Genomic DNA, 23,576 nt, shown 5'->3' on the forward strand with positions numbered 1-23,576 from the left:
CTGCCCTCACCCCATCCACCCGCCACCCCACTCGGGATAGGGTTCCCCTTGTCCTCACCTACCACCCCATCAGCCTCTAGGTCCAACGTATAATTCTCTGTAACTTCTGCCACCTCCAGCGGGATCCCATTACCAAGTACATCTTTCCCTCCCCCCTTCCTGCTTTCTGCAGGGATTGCTCCCTACGCGACTCCCTTGTCCACTCATCCCCCCATCCCTTCCCACCAATCTCCCTCCTGGCACTTATCCTTGTAAACGGAACAAGTGCTACATCTGCCCTTACACTTCCTCCCTCACCACCATTCAGGGCCCCAGACAGTCCTTCCAGGTGAGGTGACACTTCACCTCTGAGTCGGCTGGTGTGGTATACTGCGTCTGGTGCTCCCGGTGTGGCCTTTTATATATTAGTGAGATCCGATGCAGACTGGGAGACCATTTCGCTGAACACCTACGCTCGGTCCACCAGAGAAAGCTGGATCTCCCAGTGGCCACACATTTTAATTCCACGTCCCATTCCCATTCCGATATGTCTATCCATGGCCTCCTCTACTGTCAAAATGGATCCAAACTCAGGTTGGAGGAACAACACCTTAAATACCGGCTGGGTAGCCTCCAACCTGATGGCATGAACATTGACTTCTCTAACTTCCGTTAATGCCCCTCCTCCCCTTCTTATCCCATCCCTGACATATTTAGTTGTTTGCCTGTTCTCCATCTCCCTCTGGTGCTTCCCCCCCCCTTTCTTTCTCCTGAGGCCTCCCGTCCCATGATCCTTTCCCTTCTCCAGCTCTGTATCACTTTCGCCAATCACCTTTCCAGCTCTTAGCTTCACCCCACCCCCTCTGGTCTTCTCCTATCATTTTGTATTTCCCCCTCCCCCACTATTTTCAAATCTCTTACTATCTTTCCTTTCGGTTAGTCCTGACAAAGGGTCTCGGCCCGAAACGTCGACAGTGCTTCTCCTTATAGATGCTGCCTGGCCTGCTGTGTTCCACCAGCATTTTGTGTGTATTGTTTGAATTTCCAGCATCTGCAGATTTCCTCGTGTTTGCTCATTAAAATAATGTCTGAGTTATTTGGAGTGACATCTAAGTTCCAACTGAATTTAAAACAAACAACTCTAACATTTAAAAATAAAGGGAAGTATGCCATTTTGCTTTCTAACTTACTTACCTGCTGATGGTTTGTGTTTTAAACCTTGTTTCCTTCACACATTTGCAGTCCCTCTCCTTTTAGAAATGCTCTTGTGTTGCAGAAGTGCTTGACCTCACGCTTTGCTGCATTAAACTCCAATTGCCGTGATTTTGCTCAATCACTCATCTCAGCTGTTTCCTGGTGCAGAGTCCTAATTTGTCATTGCAGTAACTCATTTTTGTGTCATCAGCAAATTTGAGCAACTTAAAATTTGATAAAGATCTCTACGAGTCCCTACACTTCCTCCCTCCCCACTATTCATGGCCCCAAACAATCCTTGCAGGTGAGTCTGTCGGGGCCATCTATTGTATCCAGTGCTCTTGGTGCAGCCTCCTCTACATCAATGAGACCTGACATGGATTGGTGGAATGTTTCATCAACCACCTTTGCTCCATCACCACAAAAGTTAGGATTTCCCAGTGGCCACCATTTCAATTCAACTTTCCATTCTCATCCCTACATGTCAGTCCGTGACTTCCTCTATGGCCACACAAAGACTGGAAAAGGAATATCTCATACTCCTTCTGGGTATCTTCCAAACTAATAGCATGAACATCACTTTCTCCCATCTTCCCCTTCTCTCTTTTTTCCATTCCCCACTCTGGTTCTCCTTTCACTACTTCTCGATTCCTCATCTGTTTATGGCTTCCCACTGATGTCCCTTCTCCTTCCCTTTCTCCCATTGCTCAATTTCCACTCCTATCAGATTCCTTCTCCTTTAGCTTTTCACATGAATGAATAGAAAGGACCTTATTCCCTGGAATACAGAGATTGAAGGATGGCCTGATAGGGCTACACAATTTCACAAGGGCCATAACAGACTGAAAAAACATTGTTTCCCAAACACAAAGAATATCATATTTTTACACCCTTATGATCAAAGGTAACAGTCGATGATTCAAAGCAAATTCAGTAGTTACAATGACATAATTTGCTTCACTAATTTTAGTTGACAGAAAATTCATTGAATTGCATACCTACACCAGTGAACGTTCAAGCATTTTGCTGGGATTCACACAAATGGTTCAAAAGCTTCTGGGGATTAGAGATCCCAAACTTCCAAAATTAAGATGTCAGGACGTTCTCCTTACACACTATCCAAACTTCTGATTAATCAGTTATACCTGTAACCATGCTAAGTGGCATCAGTCTGGTCTTCCAGCTTGAATTCAGTTACAATGATGCAAAATACTTAGCCCATATTGCCTGGATTGATGCAGGCCAATTAGCACAACTCCACTGTTTTCCATTAAGCTGATACATGAGAAAGATTCATGCTCACTTCACTTTGCAAACCATACCTCCGAGCAGTCAGCCCTGTAGTGCGTCAGCAGCCTGTGCTTTGTAGACAATGGTGTTTGCAAAACTGTACTTTAACTCTAAATTGCTTGCAATTTACGGTAAGAGCTCAAGGCAGGTTCTCACTTGAATTAGTATCTGCTATATTTACATAATTTCATAATGAATGTGAATTATAGTGTTCTTGAAAGTGAGTCCAATGAAGATAGCCTACGGATAGGCAGGGCATAAATCAGCTGGACGAAGCAGTGACAAATAAAATTAAAAATAAGGGTTAAGTAATGCACTTTCGGAGTCAAGTTCTGGTTGGAACTTGGGATGCAAATCCATAGCTCACTGGAAATGGCAAACACATGTAGAAAAGATATTGAATATATTTGCTGTGCTTGCCTTCACAGACCATAAGCCCATAGGAGTAGAACTAGGCAATTCCCATCTCAGCCCCAATCTTCTGCCTTCTCCCCGTATCCCTTCATATCCTTACCAATCAAGAACCTATCAACCTCCGCCTTAAGTAAGCACTTGTTCTCTTCAATAGACAATAGGTGCAGAAGTAGACCATTTGGCCCTTCGAGCCTGCACTGCCATTCTGAGATCATGGCTGATCATTTACTATCAATACCTGGTTCCCATATCTCTTAATTCCCGTATCCATAAGATACCTATCTAACTCCTTCTTGAAAGCATCCAGAGAATTGGCCTCCACTGCCTTCTGAGGCAGTGCATTCCACACCCCCACAACTCTCTGGGAGAAGGAGTTTTTCCTTAACTCTGTCCTAAATGACCAACCCCTTATTCTCAAACCATGCCCTCTGGTACTGGACTCTCCCAGCATCTGGAACATATTTCCTACCTCCATCTTGTCCAATTCCTTAATAATCTTATATGTTGCAATCAGATCCCCTCTCAATCTCCTTAATTCCAGTGTGTACAAGCCCAGTCTTTCTAACCTCTCTGTGTAAGACAGTCCGGACATCCCAGGAATTAACCTTGTGAATCATGGCTGCACTTTCTCTACAGCCAGGATGTCCTTCCTTAACCCTGGAGACCAAAACTGTACACAATACTTCAGGTGTGGTCTCACCAGGGCCCTGTACAAATGCAAAAGGATTTCCTTGCTCTTGTACTCAATTCCCTTTGTAATAAAGGCTAACATTCCATTAGCCTTCTTCACTGCCTGCTGCACTTATTCATTCACCTTCAGTGACTGATGAACAAGGACTCCAAGATCTCTTTGTATTTCTCCCTTACCTAACTCTACACCGTTCAGATAATAATCTGCCTTCCTGTACTTACTCTCAAAGTGGATAAACTCACACTTATTCACATTAAACTTCATCTGCCAAGCATCTGCCCACTCACTCAGCCTATCCAAGTCACCCTGAATTCTCCTAACATCCTCATCACATGTCACACTGCCACCCAGCTTAGTATCATCAGCAAACTTGCTGATGTTATTCTCAATGCCTTCATCTAAATCGTTGATGTAAGTCGTAAACAGCTGTGGTCCCAATACCGAGCCCTGTGGCACCCCACTAGTCACCACCTGCCATTCCGAGAAACACCCATTCAGCCCTACCCTTTGCTTTCTATCTGCCAAACAGTTCTCTATCCATGTCAATGTCTTCCCCCCAATGCCATGAACCCTGATTTTACCGACCAATCTCCTATGTGGGACCTTATCAAATGCCTTCTGAAAATCGAGGTACACTACATCCAACTGCCTGTGGCAGAGAATTCACAAATTCACAACTATCTGCCTAAAAAAATTCCTGCTCATCTCCATTCTGAAAGGATGCCCTCTATTCTGAGGCTGTGTGCTCTGGCCTTAGACTCTCCTACCAGAGGAAACATCCATTCCACAAACACTCTATCAAGGCCATTCACCATTCGATAGGTTTCAATGAGGTCACCTGTCATTCTTCTGAATTCCAATGAATACAGGTTCAGGGCCATCAAGCTCTCCTCATTATGACAAGCTGTTCAATCCTAGAATCATTTTCAAGAACCTCTTTCAAACGCTCTCCAGTTTTAACACATCATTTCTAAGATAAGAGGTCCAAACCTGCTCACAGTATACAAGTGAGGCCTACCCAGTGCTTTATAAAGTTTCAACATTACATCCTTGCTTTGTACACTCTGGTCAGACCCCACTTGAAGTACTGTGCTCAGTTCAGGTCATTTACTACAGGAAGGATATGGGAACCATAGAAAGGGTTCAGAGGAGATTTACAAGGATGTTGCCTGGATTGGGGAGCATGCCTTATTAGAATAGGTTGAGTGAACTCGGCTTTTTCTCCTTGGGGGATGAGAGGTGACCTGATAGAGGTGTATAAGATGATGAGAGGAATTGATCGTGTGGATAGTCAGAGGCTAATGGATCAAGGATTAATTTAATAGATCAGACTAATATACTCTTTTACTTTACTTTATTGTCACCAAACAATTGATACTAGAGTGTACAATCATCACAGTGATACTTGATTCTGCACTTTGCGCTCCCTGAAGTACAAATTGAAGTAAATATAATAAAAATTTTAATTATAAATCATAATTAGAAAATAGAAAAGGGAAAGTTAGGAAGTACAAATCAGGTCCGGATATTTGGAAGGTATGGCCCAGATCCAGGTCAGGATCCGTTCAGCAGTCTTATCACAGTTGGAAAGAAGCTGTTCCTGAATCTGGCCGTATGAATCTTCAAGCTCCTGAACCTTCTCCCAGAGGGAAGAGGGACAAAAAGTGTGTTGACTGGGTGGGTCGTGTCCTTGATTATCCTGGCAACATTGCTCTGACAGCGTGTGGTGTAAAGTGAGTCCAAGGATGGAAGATTGGTTTGTGTGATGTGCTGGGCTATGTTCACGATCTTCTGCAGCTTCTTCCGGCCTTGGACAGGACAACTTCCATACCAAGTTGTGTTGCACCCTAGAAGAATGCTTTGTACAGTGCATCTATAAAAATTAGTGAGAGCTTTAGGGGACAGGACAAATTTCTTCAGCTATTTTGGTGTGAATGCTCACTAAAAATCATAGGTTGCACCTTGGAGCTCAAATTCATGTTGAAAATAGAATTGCATACATAGTCATGACATAGAATTGCATATATAGTCTTGACACTAGGAAAGCATGAGGCACATTGATGGGAATAGTAAATATACAGTAAGGTCTCAGTCTCTTGCTGTGGAAATGATTGACTTTATGTGTGATTTGCACATAATAATTGGACATTAATTGACCCGGTTTCTAGGTTGACCTCTCAAAGATCAATTCCAATTTTCATTTTGGGAAGAAATTGTGCAGTGCAAACAGATTATTTTGTTACTTTCAAATTAAGCCACCATTTGAATGAGGTCTGGGAGGTCAGTTACCTGGGTAACTAATTCAGCCATATTTGTCACTTGCTCTGCTGAGCAGATCTCGCTCCTGGACTAAATTATCCCTTCATTTCATGTATGGCACGAAGTGGATGTTTCTGATCCAAGTGAGAAAGTAATGTGGACAATACTAGATTGGCCACTTTTAAGCAACCTCTCAAATTTAAACTGGTAAAGAGAATATAAAAACAATGACTAACCTTCATAGGATGATTTTGTAAAATTTTAACAGCAAAAGCATTGAGCTACGCAGAAATCAGTCATGATCACTCACCATTGTTCTTCAAGATTACTTTTACTGATGATGCAAATCTCTCCATGGCCCCATGACCATATCTCAGCTTCTCCCTGCTGCAGCATAATTTAGTTTTATTCTATCTCCCAGAATTAATAAGTTCTATAGACCTTTTAGTGTATTACATACCAAACCCAGCAGTTTATGCAGTGTCAATGGTAATGAATAAACAGTTAATGTTCTGGGCTGAGACCTTTCTTGAGGATGGAATAGAGTCATACAGTTATACAGGAAACAAACCCCTCAACTCAACTAGTCAATGCCGACCAAGATTCCTATCGATGCAAGTCCCATTTACCTGAGTTTGGTCTGTATCCTTCCAAACCTTTCCTATCCGTTTACCTGTCCAATGTTGTTCATGCACCTGCCTCAGCTACTTCCTCTGGCAGCTCGTTCCATCTATGGAAGATGTTGCCCCTCAGGTTCCTATTAAATCTCTCCCCTTTGCATGACAGACCTAAGCACACTAAGCCTTGACTCCCAGTCCTGAAGAAAGACTGTTTTCACCTATCTATGCCTCCTAAAGAGTCACAGTCATAGAAAAGTACAGCACAAAAACCAGCCCTTCGGCCCATCTAGTCCATGCCAAAACCATTTAATCTGACTACTCCCAGCAACCTGCATGAGGACCATAGCCCTCCCTCGTCCCTACCATCCATGTACCTATCCAAAGTTGACTTAAATGTTGACATTGAGCTCTCACAACCTTTTAAGTGAAGACATTTCCCCTCATGTTCCCCTTAAACGTTTTGCATTTCACCCTTAAGTCATGATCTCTGGTTGTAGTTCCACCCAAGCTCAGTGGAAAAAGCCTGCTTGCATTTACCCTATCTATACCCCTCATAATTTTATATACCTCTATTAAATCTCCTCTCAATCTTCAATGTTCTAAGGAATGAAGTCCTAACCTATTTAATCTTTCCTTATAACTCAGGCCCTCCAGACTTGGTAACATCCTTTTAAATTTTCTCTGTACTCTTTCAACCTCATTTACATCCTTCCAGTAGGCGGGTAATGAAAACTTCACACTATTCCCCAAATTAGGCCTCACCAAAGTCTTATACAACTTCAACATGACATCCCATCTCCTGTATTCAGTTCTTTGATTTATGAAGGCCAACGTGCCAGAAGCTTTCTTTATGACCCTATCTGCCTGTGATTTTATAATCTCTATAACATCAGTCATTTTGTTACACTCAAATGAATAAAGTTTCAACCTGTTCAGCTTCTTTCCATAGCCCAGTCCTTTGAGTCCAGGAAACATCCTTGTAAATCTCCTTTGTACTCTTTCCAACATAATGATATCGTTCCTACAGCAGTCTACTCCCAGCTGAACACAAGGTGACTCAGCAACTTCTCGTAGAACTGCAACGTGACATTCTGACTTCTGGGCTGAGTGATAACAGACTTGATGCAAAAGCATCATTGAAGAGACCAAGATATCAAACAACCTGCTTAACTTTAGGGATAAGCCTTTGAGGTTGCTGCGATAGCAGGAGGTTGAATCAAGCAGTTTATCTGTAAAGAAGTGCTTTGAAGCAATATTAATTACAGTAGTCTTCAATTGATCATCTGATCCATTTTCATGTGAATGAAAGTGGTCTTGAAGCATTACTCTGAAGAAGATCAAGGGATATATTTGTGGTGTGCTGGCTAATAATTATCCTTCAATTAGCAAGTAGATTATTTTCTCACCTTAATGACATTTGTGGGAGTTCAATCTGTATCTTGTGTTGTCTAGATTACAAAGGGGATTGTGCTTCAAGAAGTACTTTATTGGCTGTACACACTTTAGGACCTCTGCATCTACTCCTAATCCCAGCCATTTCCATGTACTTGATTGCAGTTAAACCTTAGGTACCTTGACAGGGGAGATGTGGAGTTGGTTTCCATTGGCTGGGGTATCTAGCACCTGGGGTGGAGGGAGGGGTTCACATTCCTTACAGAGGTGAAAAATGATTTCTTCACCCAGACAGAATAGAACTTTGTTGTCACTGCTCAAGATAATGAGATTGTAGTGCTACTCCAGTCCATGCAAAAGAGATATTTACAAAGCATGCGGTACAGTTTAATTAAGAAAAATAATGCCCATATTTACATGCAACAAGTGATTTGGGCAGTCCATCCCACTCAAAGGCCATTCACAAGCCGTGGTGTAACGTTATTCATCTGTCCGCCAGCCCTCAGGAAGAGGCTGTATTTCAATCTAATTGTTTTGGCTAAGATGTTTCTGCATCTCCAACCAGATGGCAGGAGGTTGAATAGCCAGTGTTCAGGATGGGATGGGTATTTAATGATGCTACAAACATGCCATAGGCTTCGAGAGTTCTAGGTTGTTTCCAGTCTGGTAGATGAGTCCCAATGAAGTGCTGAGCCGTCTAATCACTCATTGGAGTGCTTTGTGATCTGTCTTGCTGCAGTGAGAGTACCACACTGTCACTCCATAAGAACAAACATTAGAACATAAGAAATAGGAGCAGGAGTAGGCCATTCAGCAGATCGAGCCTGACCCGCCATTCAATAAGATCATGGCAGATCTGTCCGTAAATTCAGCTCCAACTACCTGCCTTTTCCCCATAATCCTTAATTCTCTTACTATGTAAAAATTAACTGTTTCTTAAATATATTTAGTGAGGAAGCCTCAACTGCTTCCCTGGGCAGAGAATTCCACAGATTCACCACTCTCTGGGAAAAACAGTTTCTCCTCAACTCCGTCCGTCGATATATTCCATATGTCAGTGTGCTCTCTATCACATGTTGACCTCCAATTTTTGGGTGAAATGGTAAAATTTATCCTAAATTTTTCACAGCTTATGAAACAGATGATCTTTGGAACTCACTATCCAGGGGAGCTACGGGGGTTCATTCACTCGGCATATTTAAGACAGATGAATAGATTCATGGGAAATGGGGTTAATACAGGAGACAGGAGAGTGCTTTTGTGGTTAAAAATAAAATCAGTCACAATCCAATTGATCGATGGGCAGGATATGAGGGATTGAATAGAATACTCTTGCTTCTATTTATTATTTATCGTGGCCATGTTACGTTAGCACTTGATTATGTAGTGACACTTGCAGGATGCCGCTGGCTGTATATTAATGCATGCATTGCATTTCACTGTATGCTTCAACATACATACGTGCATAGGTTCCTTAAGGTTACTATAACCAGCGATGGTATTGGGATAAGTGCCCATACCTATTAAATGTTCCCATGGCATGCACCTCAAATAGCCTCTGACAACAAAGTCCAGCTCCTGGCCTTTATGTGTGTCTTAGCTACTAAGCCTAGAGGAACCATTTCTACTGATAGCAGAAGGGGCAAAGGCGGGTTACTGGCCACATAAAACCAGTTGCTTCAGCCAGATAGGGCTCATCAGCCATGGTTGGTAGCTCATCCAGGAGAAGGAAAACTCTGATCTCAACCCTCTGCTGCCTTGTGGCTATATCCGCTCACGGGTAAGGCTTCAGGTGTAGACACCGAGTGAAACATCAGGAGCTGGAGTCCCAAAGGCAGTCCTACACTGAGTTCAACACTGACTGGCCACTCCTGCAACGCTGCTGGCACCAAACTGTATCGGTCTCTGCCGTTCCTTTGAGTACATCAGGTGCATGGAGGTGGGGAGCTTGATACATGGGCAACAGCTTGCTCTCCATATTGTACTGCCCAGACTTGTGTACCTAGACAGCCAGGATGCAACATCCATGGTCAGCCCTGACTAATGGAGCCCTCAACCACATATGATTTATAAATAAATATAATCTAATCCACTAGGTAGTCCTGGAAGGCAGATATTTTACTGCTGGTTTGCTTGAGGCTTTCAGAAGCAGTGATAAATATAATTTTATAAACTTTATATTTTTCTCAGTGTCAATGAGAAATCATCACATTGAATACAGAATAAGATTAGTTTTTTAACTTAAGAATATAGGTAAATCCCTTTTGTCAGAAGAGACCATTACCATGTCATTTTCTGATGCCCTTTAAATGCTGCATGATGAGGTTCTTTATGACAGATACAAGTTTGAAATATCTATCCAACTTCATTTGGTCTGCAGCTTATCCTCCTTTGCTGAGAAAACTCTTCCCTATTGCTTTCAGCAGACAGTAGTAAGCACTAATTAATCACTTTATTCAGATCATGGAAAACACTTCTGGAGGTTACATATGCTTAACAGCCAATCTAACAATAGTTTAAACATTGTTCAATTTTGCAAATTCTAATACATGCTCCAACCTGAACAGAGCTTTTACATGCTGAAATTAGCTCTTGGATAATTTATTTACAGTATTTGGTTGAGGTTTAACATTAGTATTCAGCGACCACAGAAAAAGACAGATAGCCTGTAGTGCATTCACCTTAGTTATCTGTGCTGTCTTATAAAATCTAATACAAAATCCTCTTCCAGTAATTACTAGTTTCTAAAAATATTTGATTCAAAGGCATCAAAGTACATTGCTGACAATGTTTATTAAAAAAAATAAATAATAGACACAATAAATAGTACCGATCTATTTAATCGAATGGGCAGACATCTCAATAACCATGTCATTTTCACTTAAGCCACCCTAGCCTTCAAGGCGGAACAGTTTTAAAGGTCAAAATATCTATGTTGTAAATTTGAGGGGCACTGCCATTTCCTCAGGTATGCATTAACAGGTATGTCAGCCTGCAAAGAGTGGTCTTGTGAAAAGCCAAAACTATTTCCGTATCTGTCAACAGAATCCAGGACCTTGTGAATGTGAACAGGCATTGAGCTGGCTGGTTTCTATCAACTCAGTATCATTAGACACACCAGTATTGTGAATTATATCTTCTTGCTGAGACCTGAACTGAAATCAATAATAAATAAAACTATGTATGTAAAATTTCATTTTCATATCAGTGTAACGAGCAGCCACATGCAGTTTTGAAGTACTGCAGCTTTTGCTAGTTTGGAGTTATCCACTAGATTAATTAACAAGAGAAAGCACAACCAGGCAGGTCACCATATGTCATCTCCAGCACTGCTTCGGGTGCTGGCTCTTTCCCTGTTCTTGATCCGTAACATTTCCATAATGCTGCGAGCATAAATATCTCGCAAGTTAACGTTGGCAACTGAATCGAATGCTGAATTTTTGGTGAGCTTCTTCAGAGCGTCATGGTGTCGAAGGGCTGCCTCTTTCATCTTCTGGGTGATGTAGCAATTAGAAAACCTATCATTTATAATAGCTATGGGCAGTGACAAGACCAGGATACCTGTCAAAATACATAAAAAGGCAATTATCTTCCCACTGGTGGTTTCAGGTCGGATATCTCCATAGCCAACAGTGGTCATGGAGGTTGTTGCCCACCACCATGCACAGGGAACACTAGAGAACGTCGTGCCTGGGACGCTGTGCTCCACAGCATACTCCACTGTCGAGAAGATGGAAATTCCCACAGAGAGGAAAAGTAGAAGAAGGCCAACTTCTTCATAACAGAGAGCAATTGTCATTCCTAGAGATTTCAGACCTGTAAAATGAACAATAATATGCCAGTGAAGATCCAACATTCCATAAATTATGCCAGTTAATTCAATAGAACACAGCCCATCGATATCCTACTACATCCCAGGTAATTCAATATACCCGTCCGATCAATACTCCACTACATCCCAGATAATTCAATATACCCGTCCGATCGATGTCCCACTACACCCCAGATAATTCAATATACCCGTCCAATCAATACCCCACTACATCCCAGATAATTCAATATACCCGTCCGATCGATGTCCCACTACACCCCAGATAATTCAATAGCACCCATCCGATCGATACCCCACTACATCCCAGATAATTCAATAGTACCCGTCCGATCGATGTCCCACTACACCCCAGATAATTCAATAGTACCCGTCCGATCGATACTCCACTATATCCCAGATAATTCAATAGTACCCGTCCGATCGATGTCCCACTACACCCCAGATAATTCAATAGTACCCGTCCGATCGATACTCCACTACATCCCAGATAATTCAATAGTACCCGTCTGATCGATGCCCCACTACATCCCAGATAATTCAATAGTACCCATCCGATCGATGTCCCACTACATCCTAGATAATTCAATAGTACCCGGCCAATCGATACCCCACTACATACCAGATAATTCAATAGTACCCGGCCAATCGATGTCCCACTACATCCCAGATAATTCAATATTACCCGTCCGATCGATGTCCCACTACATCCCAGATAATTCAATAGTACCCGGCCAATCGATACCCCACTACATCCCAGATAATTCAGAAGTTTCTGTCAGATTGATGTCCTACTATATGTCCCAATCTGTTGAGCAGTTTTAGCTGTTCAGAATTTTATCTTTTGTAACGGTATGTTCACTGTGAATTTGCTGGATTGTGAATAGATAGGTTTTTTAATACCTTGTGTAAATATCCTTAATGTTCCTGGCATTCAGGATTATAAACATATCATTGAGTCATAGAGCACAGAAACAGACCCTTCAGCCCATCTAGTCCATGCTGAAATATTATTCTGCCTTGTCCCATCGACTTACACCTGATCCATACCCCTCTGTATAATTGTTATTACAAAATTGTAATACTTGAGTTAATCAATTATATTTATTTACATATAAGTAGTAATTATGAAACAGAATTGAAAGTCTTTCGAAAATGGCAGCAGTATTCCACTTTGAGGACTGTGGCCGGCTTTGACAGAAATTTTTATAAACAGCTGTTTTGTTCAGATTTCCCTCCATGCTTGCTGTACCTTCTCTTGCAATTACTCAACTTCACCTACAGATTTGGGACAAGACTAACTCCAAGTGAACATTAGTTCTATAACGTACCCATTGCCAGTACAGAGAAAATGAAGGAAATCCAAATTAAACCCTGGAGTTATGACTCCCAATACATTTGTATGCAAGGTACGATTTTCAGTGAGAGTTTCTTTCTAAAAATGAAAGCTAAATGGAGGAGTGCAGTATTAATAAAATGGAGCCAAAGCAGTTGCTGATGGTACTCCATTCTTGTGATTTAACAGCTGTGCAAATCGAGCAAATAATTCCTCGCAAAATGATTCTCCATGTTTATAATCACCCTCATACATAGTAAAAAATCTCTCATATCACTGATACTAATTGGATGCTCTTATACTTGGCTGATGTGTTTAATTATCCAATTAGCCCTGTCTCCTGCCACACACTGCACTCAGTGGAGCAGAGGAAGACCATTGCATGATTGCCATACTGTGTAATACATTGGCTAATTACCTTGAGGGCAAGACAAAACATTTAGTCTGCTCTGTTATCAAAAAAGATAGACATTTAAGTCTACAAAGTGAACAGCAAAGTATATTTTAATAGTCAATCTGCTGTGACTATGCTGCTTTTGATTTGAAGCTCACTTGATGTACAGTATTATTTTAATCAAGATAATCAGAAATATTCTACCTTCAGTACGATCTGATCTGTTACATTATGCTTTTGATTTACCACCACTACAAACACATGACCCAACATCACTTTATGTACATTCAATGTCTATCTATCTACAAACCCCATTTCCAGAAAAGTTGGGATATTTTCCAAAATATAATAAAAACAAAAATCTGTGATATGTTAATTCACATGAACCTTTATTTAACTGACAAAAGTACAAAGAAAAGATTTTTAATAGTTTTACTGACCAACTTAATTGTATTTTGTAAATATACACAAAGTTAGAATTTGATGGCTGCAACATACTCAACAAAAGTTGGGACAGAGTTAAAATAAGATTGAAAAGTGCACAGAATATTCAAGTAACACCGGTTTGGAAGACTCCACATTAAGCAGGCTAATTGGTAGCAGGTGAGGCATCATGACTGGGTATAAAAGTAGCGTTCATCAAGGCTCAGTCTTTGCAAGCAAGGATGGGTCTTGGCTCACTCCTTTGTGCCAAAATTCATGAGAGAATTGTTTGTCAGTTCAAAAGGAACATTTCTCAACGCAAGATTGCAGAGAATTTAGGACTTTCAACATCTACAGTACATAATGTTGTGAAAAGATTCAGAGAATTCAGAGACATCTCAGTGCGTAAAGGGCAAGGTCAGAAACCACTGTTGAATGCGCGTGATCTTTGAGCCCTCAGGCGGCACTACCTAAGAAACCGTCATGCTACTGTGACAATTATAGCCACCTGGGCTCGGGAGAACTTCAGAAAACCATTGTCACTTAACACAGTCCGTCGCTGCATCCAGAAATGCAACTTGAAACTGTATTACACAAGGAGGAAGCCAAACATCAACTCTATGCAGAAACGCTGGCGAATTCTCTGGGCCCGAGCTCATCCCAGATGGACTGAAAGACTGCAGAACCGTGTGCTATGGTCAGATGAGTCCACGTTTCAGCTAGTTTTCGGAAAAAAATGGCCGTCGAGTTCTCCGTGCCAAAGATGAAAACGACCATCCTGATTGTTATCAGTGAAAGGTGCAAAAGCCAACATCTGTGATGGTATGGGGGGTGCATCAGTGCCCACGGCATGGGTGAGTTGCTTGTATGTGAACGTACCATTGACTCTGAGGCATATATTAGGATTTTAGAGAGACATATGTTGCCATCAAGGCGAAGTCTCTTCCCGGGGCGTCCATACTTATTTCAGCAGACAATGCCAGACCACATTCTGCACAGGCTACAACAGCGTGGCTTTGTAGACACAGAGTGAGTGTGCTTGACTGGCCTGCTGCCAGTCCAGATCTATCTCCTATTGAAAATGTATGGTGCATCATGAAGAGGAGAATCAGACAACGGAGACCACGGACTGTTGAGCAGCTGAAGTCTTATACCAAGCAAGAATGGACAAAATTTCTGATTGCAAATCTACTACAATTAGTATCCTCAGTTCCAAAACGATTAACAAGTGTTATTAAAAGGAAAGGTGATGTAACACAATGGTAAACATGCCTCTGTCCCAACTTTTGTTGAGTGTTTTGCAGCCATCAAATTCTAAATTTGTGTATATTTACAAAATACAATTATGTTGGTCAGTAAAACTATTGAAAATCTTTTCTTTGTACTTTTGTCAGTTAAATAAAGGTTCACGTGGATTAACATATCACAGATTTTTTTTTATTGCATTTTGGAAAATATCCCAACTTTTCTGGAAATGGGGTTTGTATATATGTAAGACAGATACTTGTACATTGTGTTTTATAGGATTTCTTTTATATTTATATATATTTTTGTATTTTTTGTGTGACTATTATTCTGATATCTTATATGTGCTATATGCGTGTTGCACTGTGCTGTGTGTGACTGTTGGTTCTGTGTTTTGCACCTTGGCCCTGGAGTAATGCTGTTTTGTTTAGCTGTATTCATGATATTCATGTATGGTTGAATGACAATTAAACTTCAACTTGATAATAAACAATCTTAAATCTTGAAACTTGAATTTGGTCTCACCCTGTTTGGGATATTTCCCCTTTTTCTAGCTCATATGGTACTAAAAACTGACTTGCTTTCCAAACACAAGAAAATCTGGAAATGCTGGAAATGCAAGACAAAACATACAAAATGCTGGAGAAACTCAGCAGTTCAGGCAGCATCTATGGAAATGAATAAGCAGTTGAGGTTTTGGGTTGCGACCCTTCATTAGGACTAAACTTCTCATCTACTTTTTCCACACCTGATGAAGGATCTTTGAACCCTCTGAAGAAGGGAGCTCCAACGATTCCTAATCCTGTGTGAAGAGGTTTCTTCCCTTCAAACTCCAACATAGCTGATCTCTTGTTATAGGAGTCTGACAACTGGTTTTAGAAAGCCTAGTCAACAGAAAGATTCACTCCAGATTTATTTAGTCAAGAAATTTAAAATTGCTGTATATTTTAATGAGTTATGTATCCATATAGCAAAAAATGGATCATTTGTTGAAATGACCCATCATTTTCCCATGTGCGCATTAACTTGTAGCAATCTTTGTAAAGGATGAGTACATTGAAACCGTTAATTAAAGGCTCAAATACTTTTTGCTTCCACAAGCAACCGTCCATGTTTTGCCCAAGTGAGCTCTCAGAACAAAGGTTAATATGGAAGTAGATGTGATATGAATTAGTCATGAAGGCTAAGTGACCTCCAGGAACTTTAGGAGTTTGACCTTGTTTGAAATGAGATTCACCCAATTGATTTTGAGATTGGAAGTCTTATATGAGGAGTGCTTGATGGCTCTAGGCCAGTACTCACTGGAATTTAGAAAAATGGGAGGGAATCTCATTAAAATTTGTTGAATGTAGAAAGATCTCGATAGAGCGGATGTGGAGAGGATGTTTCCTATGGTGGCGGGGTCTAAGACCAAAGGGCACAGCTTCAGAATAGAGGGATGTTTATTTGGAACCTTAGCCAGAGTGGGTGAATCTGTGGAATTCTTTGCTACAGGCATCTGTGGAAGTCAAGTCATTGAGTATACTTAAGGCAGAAGTTGATAGATACTCGATTAGTCAGAGCAGGAAGGGATAAAGGGAGAAGGCAGGAGGTTAGGGCTGAGAGGGAAATAGATCAGCCATGATGAAATGGCGGAGCAGACTTGATGGGTCAAATGGCCTAATACTTCACCTATAGCTTATAGAAATGAGAGGTTTCCTGCCTGCAGAATGTTCAGCTGTTCACTTGCATACTCATTTTCTGTGGTCATTGGTTTTATTTCTGTGGAGAAAACTTACATTCTATTCCTTTTCAATTGGAATGTTTCTTATATTGACTACCTTGTAGGTTTTTTAAGACTGGAACACAGAACATATAATACTATAGGCCCACAATACAGTGCTGATCTTTTAACCTACTCTAAGATCAATCTAACCTTTCCCTGCCACAGAGCCCCTCATTTTTCTTTCATTTATGAGCCTATCTAAGAATTTCTTAAATGCTCCTAATGTATCTGCTTCTAGCCTACCCTGGCAGCATGTTCCACACTCCTACCACTGCCTGTCTAAAAATCCTGCCTCTGACATCCCTTAGAGAGAACCATAGAACACTACAGCACAATACAGGCCCTTCAGCCCTCCATGTTGTGCCGACCCATATAGTCCTTTAAAAAAAGTACTAAACCCACACTACCCCATAACCCTCCATTTTTCTTTCACCCATTTGCCTGTCCAAGAGGCTCTTAAATACCCCTAATGTTTTAGCCTCCACCACCATCCCTGGCAAGTCACTCCAGGCACTCACAACCCTCTGTGTAAAAAACTTACTCCTGATGTCTCCCCTAAACTTCCCTCCCTTAATTTTGTACATATGCCCTCTGGTGTTTGCTATTCATGCCCTGGGAAACAGGTACTGACTATCCACCCTATCTATGCCTCTCATAATCTTGTAGACCTCTATTGAGTCCCCTCTCATTCTTCTACGCTCCAAAGAGAAAAGTCCCAGCTCTGCTAACCTTGCTTCATATGGCTTGTTCTCCAAACCAGGCAACATCCTGGTAAATCTCCTCTGCACCCTCTCCATAGCTTCTACATCCTTCTTATAATGTGATCAGAACTGAATACAATACTGTGCGGTCTCACCAGAGATTTGTAGAGTTGCAACATGACCTGTCTACTCTTGAACTCAATCCCCCTTTTAATGAAGCCCAGTATCCCATAGGCCTTCTTAACTACCCTATCAACCTGTGCAGCGACCTTGAGGGATGTATGGATTTGAACCCCAAGGTCGTTTTGTTCATCCACACTCTTAAGTATTAATCCTGTACTCAGTCTTCTGGTTTGTCCTTCCAAAATGCATCACCTCACACTTGTCTGGATTGAACTCTATCTGCCATTTTTCTGTCCAACTCTGCAGCCTGTCTATATCCTCTTGTAACCTTCAACAACCTACAGCTCCATCCACAACTATTCCAATCTTCGTGTCATCCGCAAACTTACTCACCCATCCTTCCGTCTCTACATCCAGGTCATTTATAAAAATCACAAATAGCCGGGGTCCCAGGACAGATCCCTATGGTACTCCACTAGTCACCGACCTCCAGGCAGAATACTTTCCTTCCACAACTACCCTCTGCTTTCTTCCTTTAAGCCAATTTTTTATCCAAACAGCCAAGGTTCCACTTATCCCATGCCTCATGACCTTCTGGATGAGTCTCTCATGAGGGACCTTGTCAAATGCTTTGCTAAAGTCCATGTAGACCACATCCACTGCCCTAATCTTATCAATTTCTTTTGATACCTTTTCAAAAAATTCCATCAGGCTTGTGAGGTACGATCTTCCCTTCACAAAGCCATGTTGACAATCCATGAGTAGATTGGACTTCTCCAAATGTTCGTAGATCCCATCCTTAAGAATCCTGCTCTATACTTTCCTCTCAAAATCTTAAAAGTATGCCCCTTGTGCTAGCCATTTCTGGACTGGGAAATGTGTCTGGATATTCATTTTATCTATGCCTCTTATCATCTTATATCATCTATCTTCTCAAGTCACTTCTCAGTCCTTTCTCTCCAAAGAGAAATGCCGTAAGTCGCTCAACCTTTCTTCATAAGACATGCTTTCTAATTCCAGCGGTATCCTGGTAGATCTCCTATGTGCCCCCTCCAAAGCTTCCACATACTTCCTATAAAGAGATGATCAGACCTAAAGACAATACTCCATGTATGGTCGAACATGATGCAGAGGTACATCCTAGGATGTTCTGGGAGGGATAATCAGTGAGGTAACCTGGGGTGATTGAATATTTCAGGACTTCCAGCATCAGACACTCTCACCCAGGTGACCCAGCCAGATTCTGGCATGTTCCAGCAGCAATGGCCCATGGACCACACCTCTTGATCCACAGCCATCAGGAAACTCTCTCAGCAGCCTCTGTGATGGTCCTGATGGCTATTTTCTTTGCAGCCACCATAATGCCAAGAAGTAAGCAGATTCTATACAGCAAGCAGCCAGAAAAACCTTTACACTCCACCTCTATGAGCTCACATCATGCCCTCCACCCCTGTCTCTGGCACTGCTCTACCAGCTCCTTATTTGGCTTCCTTACGCTCAAACTCCTCCTCAATCCCAAGGAACTGTCAGCTCTACCGTGACCACCTGCTTTGAGGTTTCTGACTGAGTGACCATGTCAATGACAATGTGATGAAATCAGGGAACTTTAATTGCTTGCCAAGATCAACTTTTACCTCACGGCTTGTGATCTCAATCTTCAGACTAACTGGGAGAAAGGCTGCATTGGGAGACCTTTCTGAATTGGCAGAAGAAGGATGGGTTGCTGGTTGTAGGATAATAACTATAGATGAACTTGGTGGTATTGAACCCAAGGCTCCTGTACCTCATGCCTGAAGCTGAAGAAATGTGGCCTGGATAGTGAGGGTCCTTGATGGTGGGCACTGCTTTCCTGTCACAGCACTCCTTGTCAATATGCACAGTGCCAGGGAGGACTTTGCCTATGATGCACCAGGCTTGATCCACCACTTACTGTAGACTTTTCCATCAATAGGCTTAAAGACTGTAAATTATTTCATGAAGCAACTGCATTAATTAAAAAAAATTAAACGAGTACTTATTAGAAATAGCTTTGCACTAAATGGCGGTGTATGAAATGTGGAACTTACCTGTTGAGTGTCTTCCAAGTTTCAACATGCGCAGTGATCTCATTAATCTCAGAATCTGGACAATTTTCCCAACGTTTTCCAGTTCTGTAGAACCTCCATAAAGCTGCTCCACCAGCATGGTGATATAAAATGGGACCACAGCAATGAGGTCAATAACATTCACCAAACACTTAACAAATCTGCACTTGTTCTTCACACATAAGAATCTTAGTAGATACTCTGCAGTGAACCAAGTTATGCAAATATACTCGACTGCATTCAACAAGGGAGGATCCAGTACATTATATTCAAGAGAAAAGACAGCCATATTTGCAATGGAAATGAGGACAAATGCCACAGAAAGGATTCCAAATGTCTTAGCTAGCTTTGAAGAATCAGGTTTTTCCATTATGACCCACAGTTTCTGTCTTAGTTTTTCGCAAATCACTCCAGAGAAATCTTCCTCTTCATTCTCAATCAATTCCGTATCGCGTTTTATATCTAAGGCTTCATTAATTTCTTTCCGCCTGTAATATCTTTCTCGGCAGCAAATGTCAATGTTAAGTTCATCTATTCCCCAGTACTCAATTTCCTGCAAAAATGACATTGCACAGAGTTCTTCGTTTACATGCAGCTTTCCAGTCTTGTAATAATGTATAATGTACTTAAACGTCTGTGAACTCCGATCAAAGAAATATTCATTGTCCACAAAGTTGGCATCGTCACATAGATCCAGCACAGAGTCCTGTTCAGATGTAGCCAGCTTCCCCAAGCGTGTTTCAGGATAGCACAACAGAGTTTCATGTGACAGAGTGAATCTGCTGCCGCCAACATTTATTATAAAGGTGTTTAAAGGATTTTTATTCAAGTGCTCTTCACTGCAAAATACACTGGATTCCAGAGAGAAGACAGAAACATGGTCTTCATTTTGCTCAACGAACCAAGAACAGTTGGAAGACTTCATGGTACATGTTCATTGATGATGACCTGAAAATTAAACTGAGTTATCATCATTACTTTCTAATAGAAAATGGCTGTTCATAACATTGGAAGGCAATCACTGAAATTTACCTTTCACATTTTAATTGGAACATGCTAATAAAGTTAAAATATGTTATGATAGACACTTCATGCTTCATCACATAGTATAGGTCATTCAAGCTATCAAACCATTTTTCTGTGCAATACCATTTCCTCCCTACAGTATTTCCTTTAATCTATCTTGTCTCACATGCCCATCAACTCTCTCATCCACAGAATGCTGAAGGAACTCAACAGGTCAGGCAGTATCTATGGGAAAGAGGAAACCATTGATGTTTCAGGCTGAGACCCTTCATCAGGACAGGAAGGGAAGGGGAGGTCGGAGTACGAAGGTGGGGGGAGTGGAGGAAGAAGTACACTGTGGGAGGTGATAAGTGAAACCTTGGGGGGGGGCAGGGTGAAGTAAGGAGCTGGAAAGTTGATTGGTAAAGGGGATAAAGGGCTAGATAAGGGGAAATCTGATAGGAGTGGACAGAAGACCATGGAAGAAAGGGAAAAAGGAAGAGCACCAGAGGGAGGTGATGGGCAGGTAGGGAAATAAGCAGAGAGAGGAAAACAGGAATGGGGAGTGGTGGGGGGGGGCAATTACCAGAAATCAATGTTCATGCCATCAAGTTGGAGGCTACCCAGATGGAATATGAGGCATTGTTCCCTGAACCTGAGTGTGCCCATGGACTGACATGTTGCAATGTGAAGGGGATTCCCAGCATCAGCAGATTTTCTCCTGTTTCTCCTGTTCTCCCATCCATATGCTTGTGGTAAGTTAAAGCTGCCAATTAACCTACCTTTAGAATATGGAGTGCTTGGGGGAAACCCATATTGACTCAGACAGAATGTGTGAACAGAAAGCAGACAAGAACAGAGGTCAGGACTGTACTCAGGTCACTGGATCAAAGCTACCTGCTATTCCCCTCATTAAAATCCAAAAATAGATTCTATGAAACACTTAGCGAAATTAACCCCCCCCCCCCCCAGTGATGTTCAAACTAATTATTTTCAAGGCTTAAAACCCTTAAGAAAATTGTGAAGGTCTGCTATGCTACTGGCAGCTACTGTGAAATGGGATGCTGATTGAGGCAGTGGAGTTCTCGCCCAACAGGAGCACAGGACATTTCAGTTTTACAGTGCAGCTTTGAAGCACCTATGTTAAAGCATCTCAGTGCTATGTTGGGCCATTTCAGAGCTGCATTTGTAATTTCACTGGAACACACAGAATTAATGTTCAGCCAGGATTGTTGAAAAATCTCCAGTGTGCTGACTCAGAAAGGTATGTTTACAGTTCCATTGTATTCCTTGGCAAAAGATTCTTCACCGACTTACATGGTTGTCGCATTTCGGAACTGCTCATCTTTGAATGATACATTACATAGTATTCGAACTTTAAAATAATTGAATACTTGGGATATGCCACTTTCCAAGTGCCAATGATTTACCATCAACCCCAATAACTTCCAAATTTATTGAAATATGTTCATACCAAGTGTGCAATGTGACCCATATCAATTTACCCTTTCCCCCAAGGTGTTTAAAGTATTTGTCTTTGTGGACTGAGAAGGCATTTTAGAGATTGTTATCACAAGAATCCAAGAGCAAAATTAATACTTAAAAAGATATGTTCCTGGCCAAATCAAGCAAAAAGAGGAAATGTGGAACAGATTCATCATCATTGATGGACTAAACCTTCAGCCGTGACTCTGTCCTGAATTGAGCGGAAGAAAAGATGAGAGATAATTGAGAAAATTTGATATCTTGAGAACTAGTTAAAATCATCTCAATAAGTTATGAAGGAATAAAGGCTGTGAAAATAGTTAAGTAGGGCAGTGAAACTAAAGCACAGAAGCTGAAGAGAAGTAATAAGCAAATTGCAGTGGATGCAAGACATGGCAATGTTTCTAACTTTAAGGTAGGTCACATGCATAATGTTACATTTTCTTTTATAGATGCAATATTGCAAATTCTCAAAAGTTGTTGGGAGTTTTAATAGCATCTCTGAGTTTTCAGTGCTGCAAGTCTAATTGATTTATTTTAGGAAGCTGTCATCGCACAGGCCTTATTTTCCTACTCCTAAATGCCATTCCTTCCTAGAAATGCACAACAACTGAATCATTGAACACATGACCAAGAGTTTCACCACAAACTGCAATATTTAACTTTTAAGAATGAATGGAGTTGTAGGTACATTCAGGCTTTGGTTTATCCAATGTTAGCAAGTTGCATTTTAATATTTGTATCATCCAGTCTTGTCACTCTCCAAAACTCCACTGTCTTCTGTTTGAAAACAATTTGTGTTTCATGTGTTCATCTGTATAGACAGAAACAAACATATTGAGATTCAAAGAACATGTATTATCAAAGTATGTATGCAGTACACAACCCTCAGATTTGTCTTCCCACGCACAGCCATGAAACGAAGAAAACCATAGATCCTGTTTAAAGAAAATCATCACCCAACGTGCAAAAAAAAAATCATGTTAACGGCAAGAAAAATGAGCAAGAAACACAGAATACAAAACTCCAAATCTAAAGGACATTGGAAGCTTCTGGGTATATTCAGTTTGGTTCAATGCAGAGCCAGGTCTCTCGTTGTCTGCAGGCGGCAGCTCCGGTCTGTCCCGATTAAAATCGCACTAAACAGCGACAAAAAAAAACAGCAACCAGAAAGCAGATACTCTTCATAACATGATCTACAGAGTCGATATTAGATCCAAACTGCAAATATCCTGTTAATTTAGAGGTAAAGTAACCCTGCAATTGCTTATTGAAGTAAGCAAAACCAAAAAAGCACGATAAACACTATTGAGTTCGTCACAGGATGTAACTCAACGGAAAACAGTG

The 23,576-nt window shown here is 41.3% G+C and overlaps 1 protein-coding gene across 1 annotated transcript; it reads right to left on the bottom strand.

The window, feature by feature from the left end:
• Positions 1-10,323: 10,323 nt before the first annotated feature.
• kcnv1 (potassium voltage-gated channel modifier subfamily V member 1) lies at positions 10,324-21,468 on the bottom strand. Its single transcript, XM_059955559.1, has 2 exons — positions 19,722-21,468; positions 10,324-11,655 (listed from the first exon to the last, which is right to left on the bottom strand). Exons 1-2 carry the CDS (start codon positions 20,662-20,664, stop codon positions 11,147-11,149), a joined length of 1,452 nt encoding a protein of 483 aa, XP_059811542.1. The 5' UTR covers positions 20,665-21,468; the 3' UTR covers positions 10,324-11,146.
• Positions 21,469-23,576: the final 2,108 nt, after the last annotated feature.

Source organism: Hypanus sabinus, chromosome 1 (genome assembly GCF_030144855.1).
Source record: "Hypanus sabinus isolate sHypSab1 chromosome 1, sHypSab1.hap1, whole genome shotgun sequence".
NCBI classification, from domain to species: Eukaryota; Metazoa; Chordata; class Chondrichthyes; order Myliobatiformes; family Dasyatidae; genus Hypanus; species Hypanus sabinus.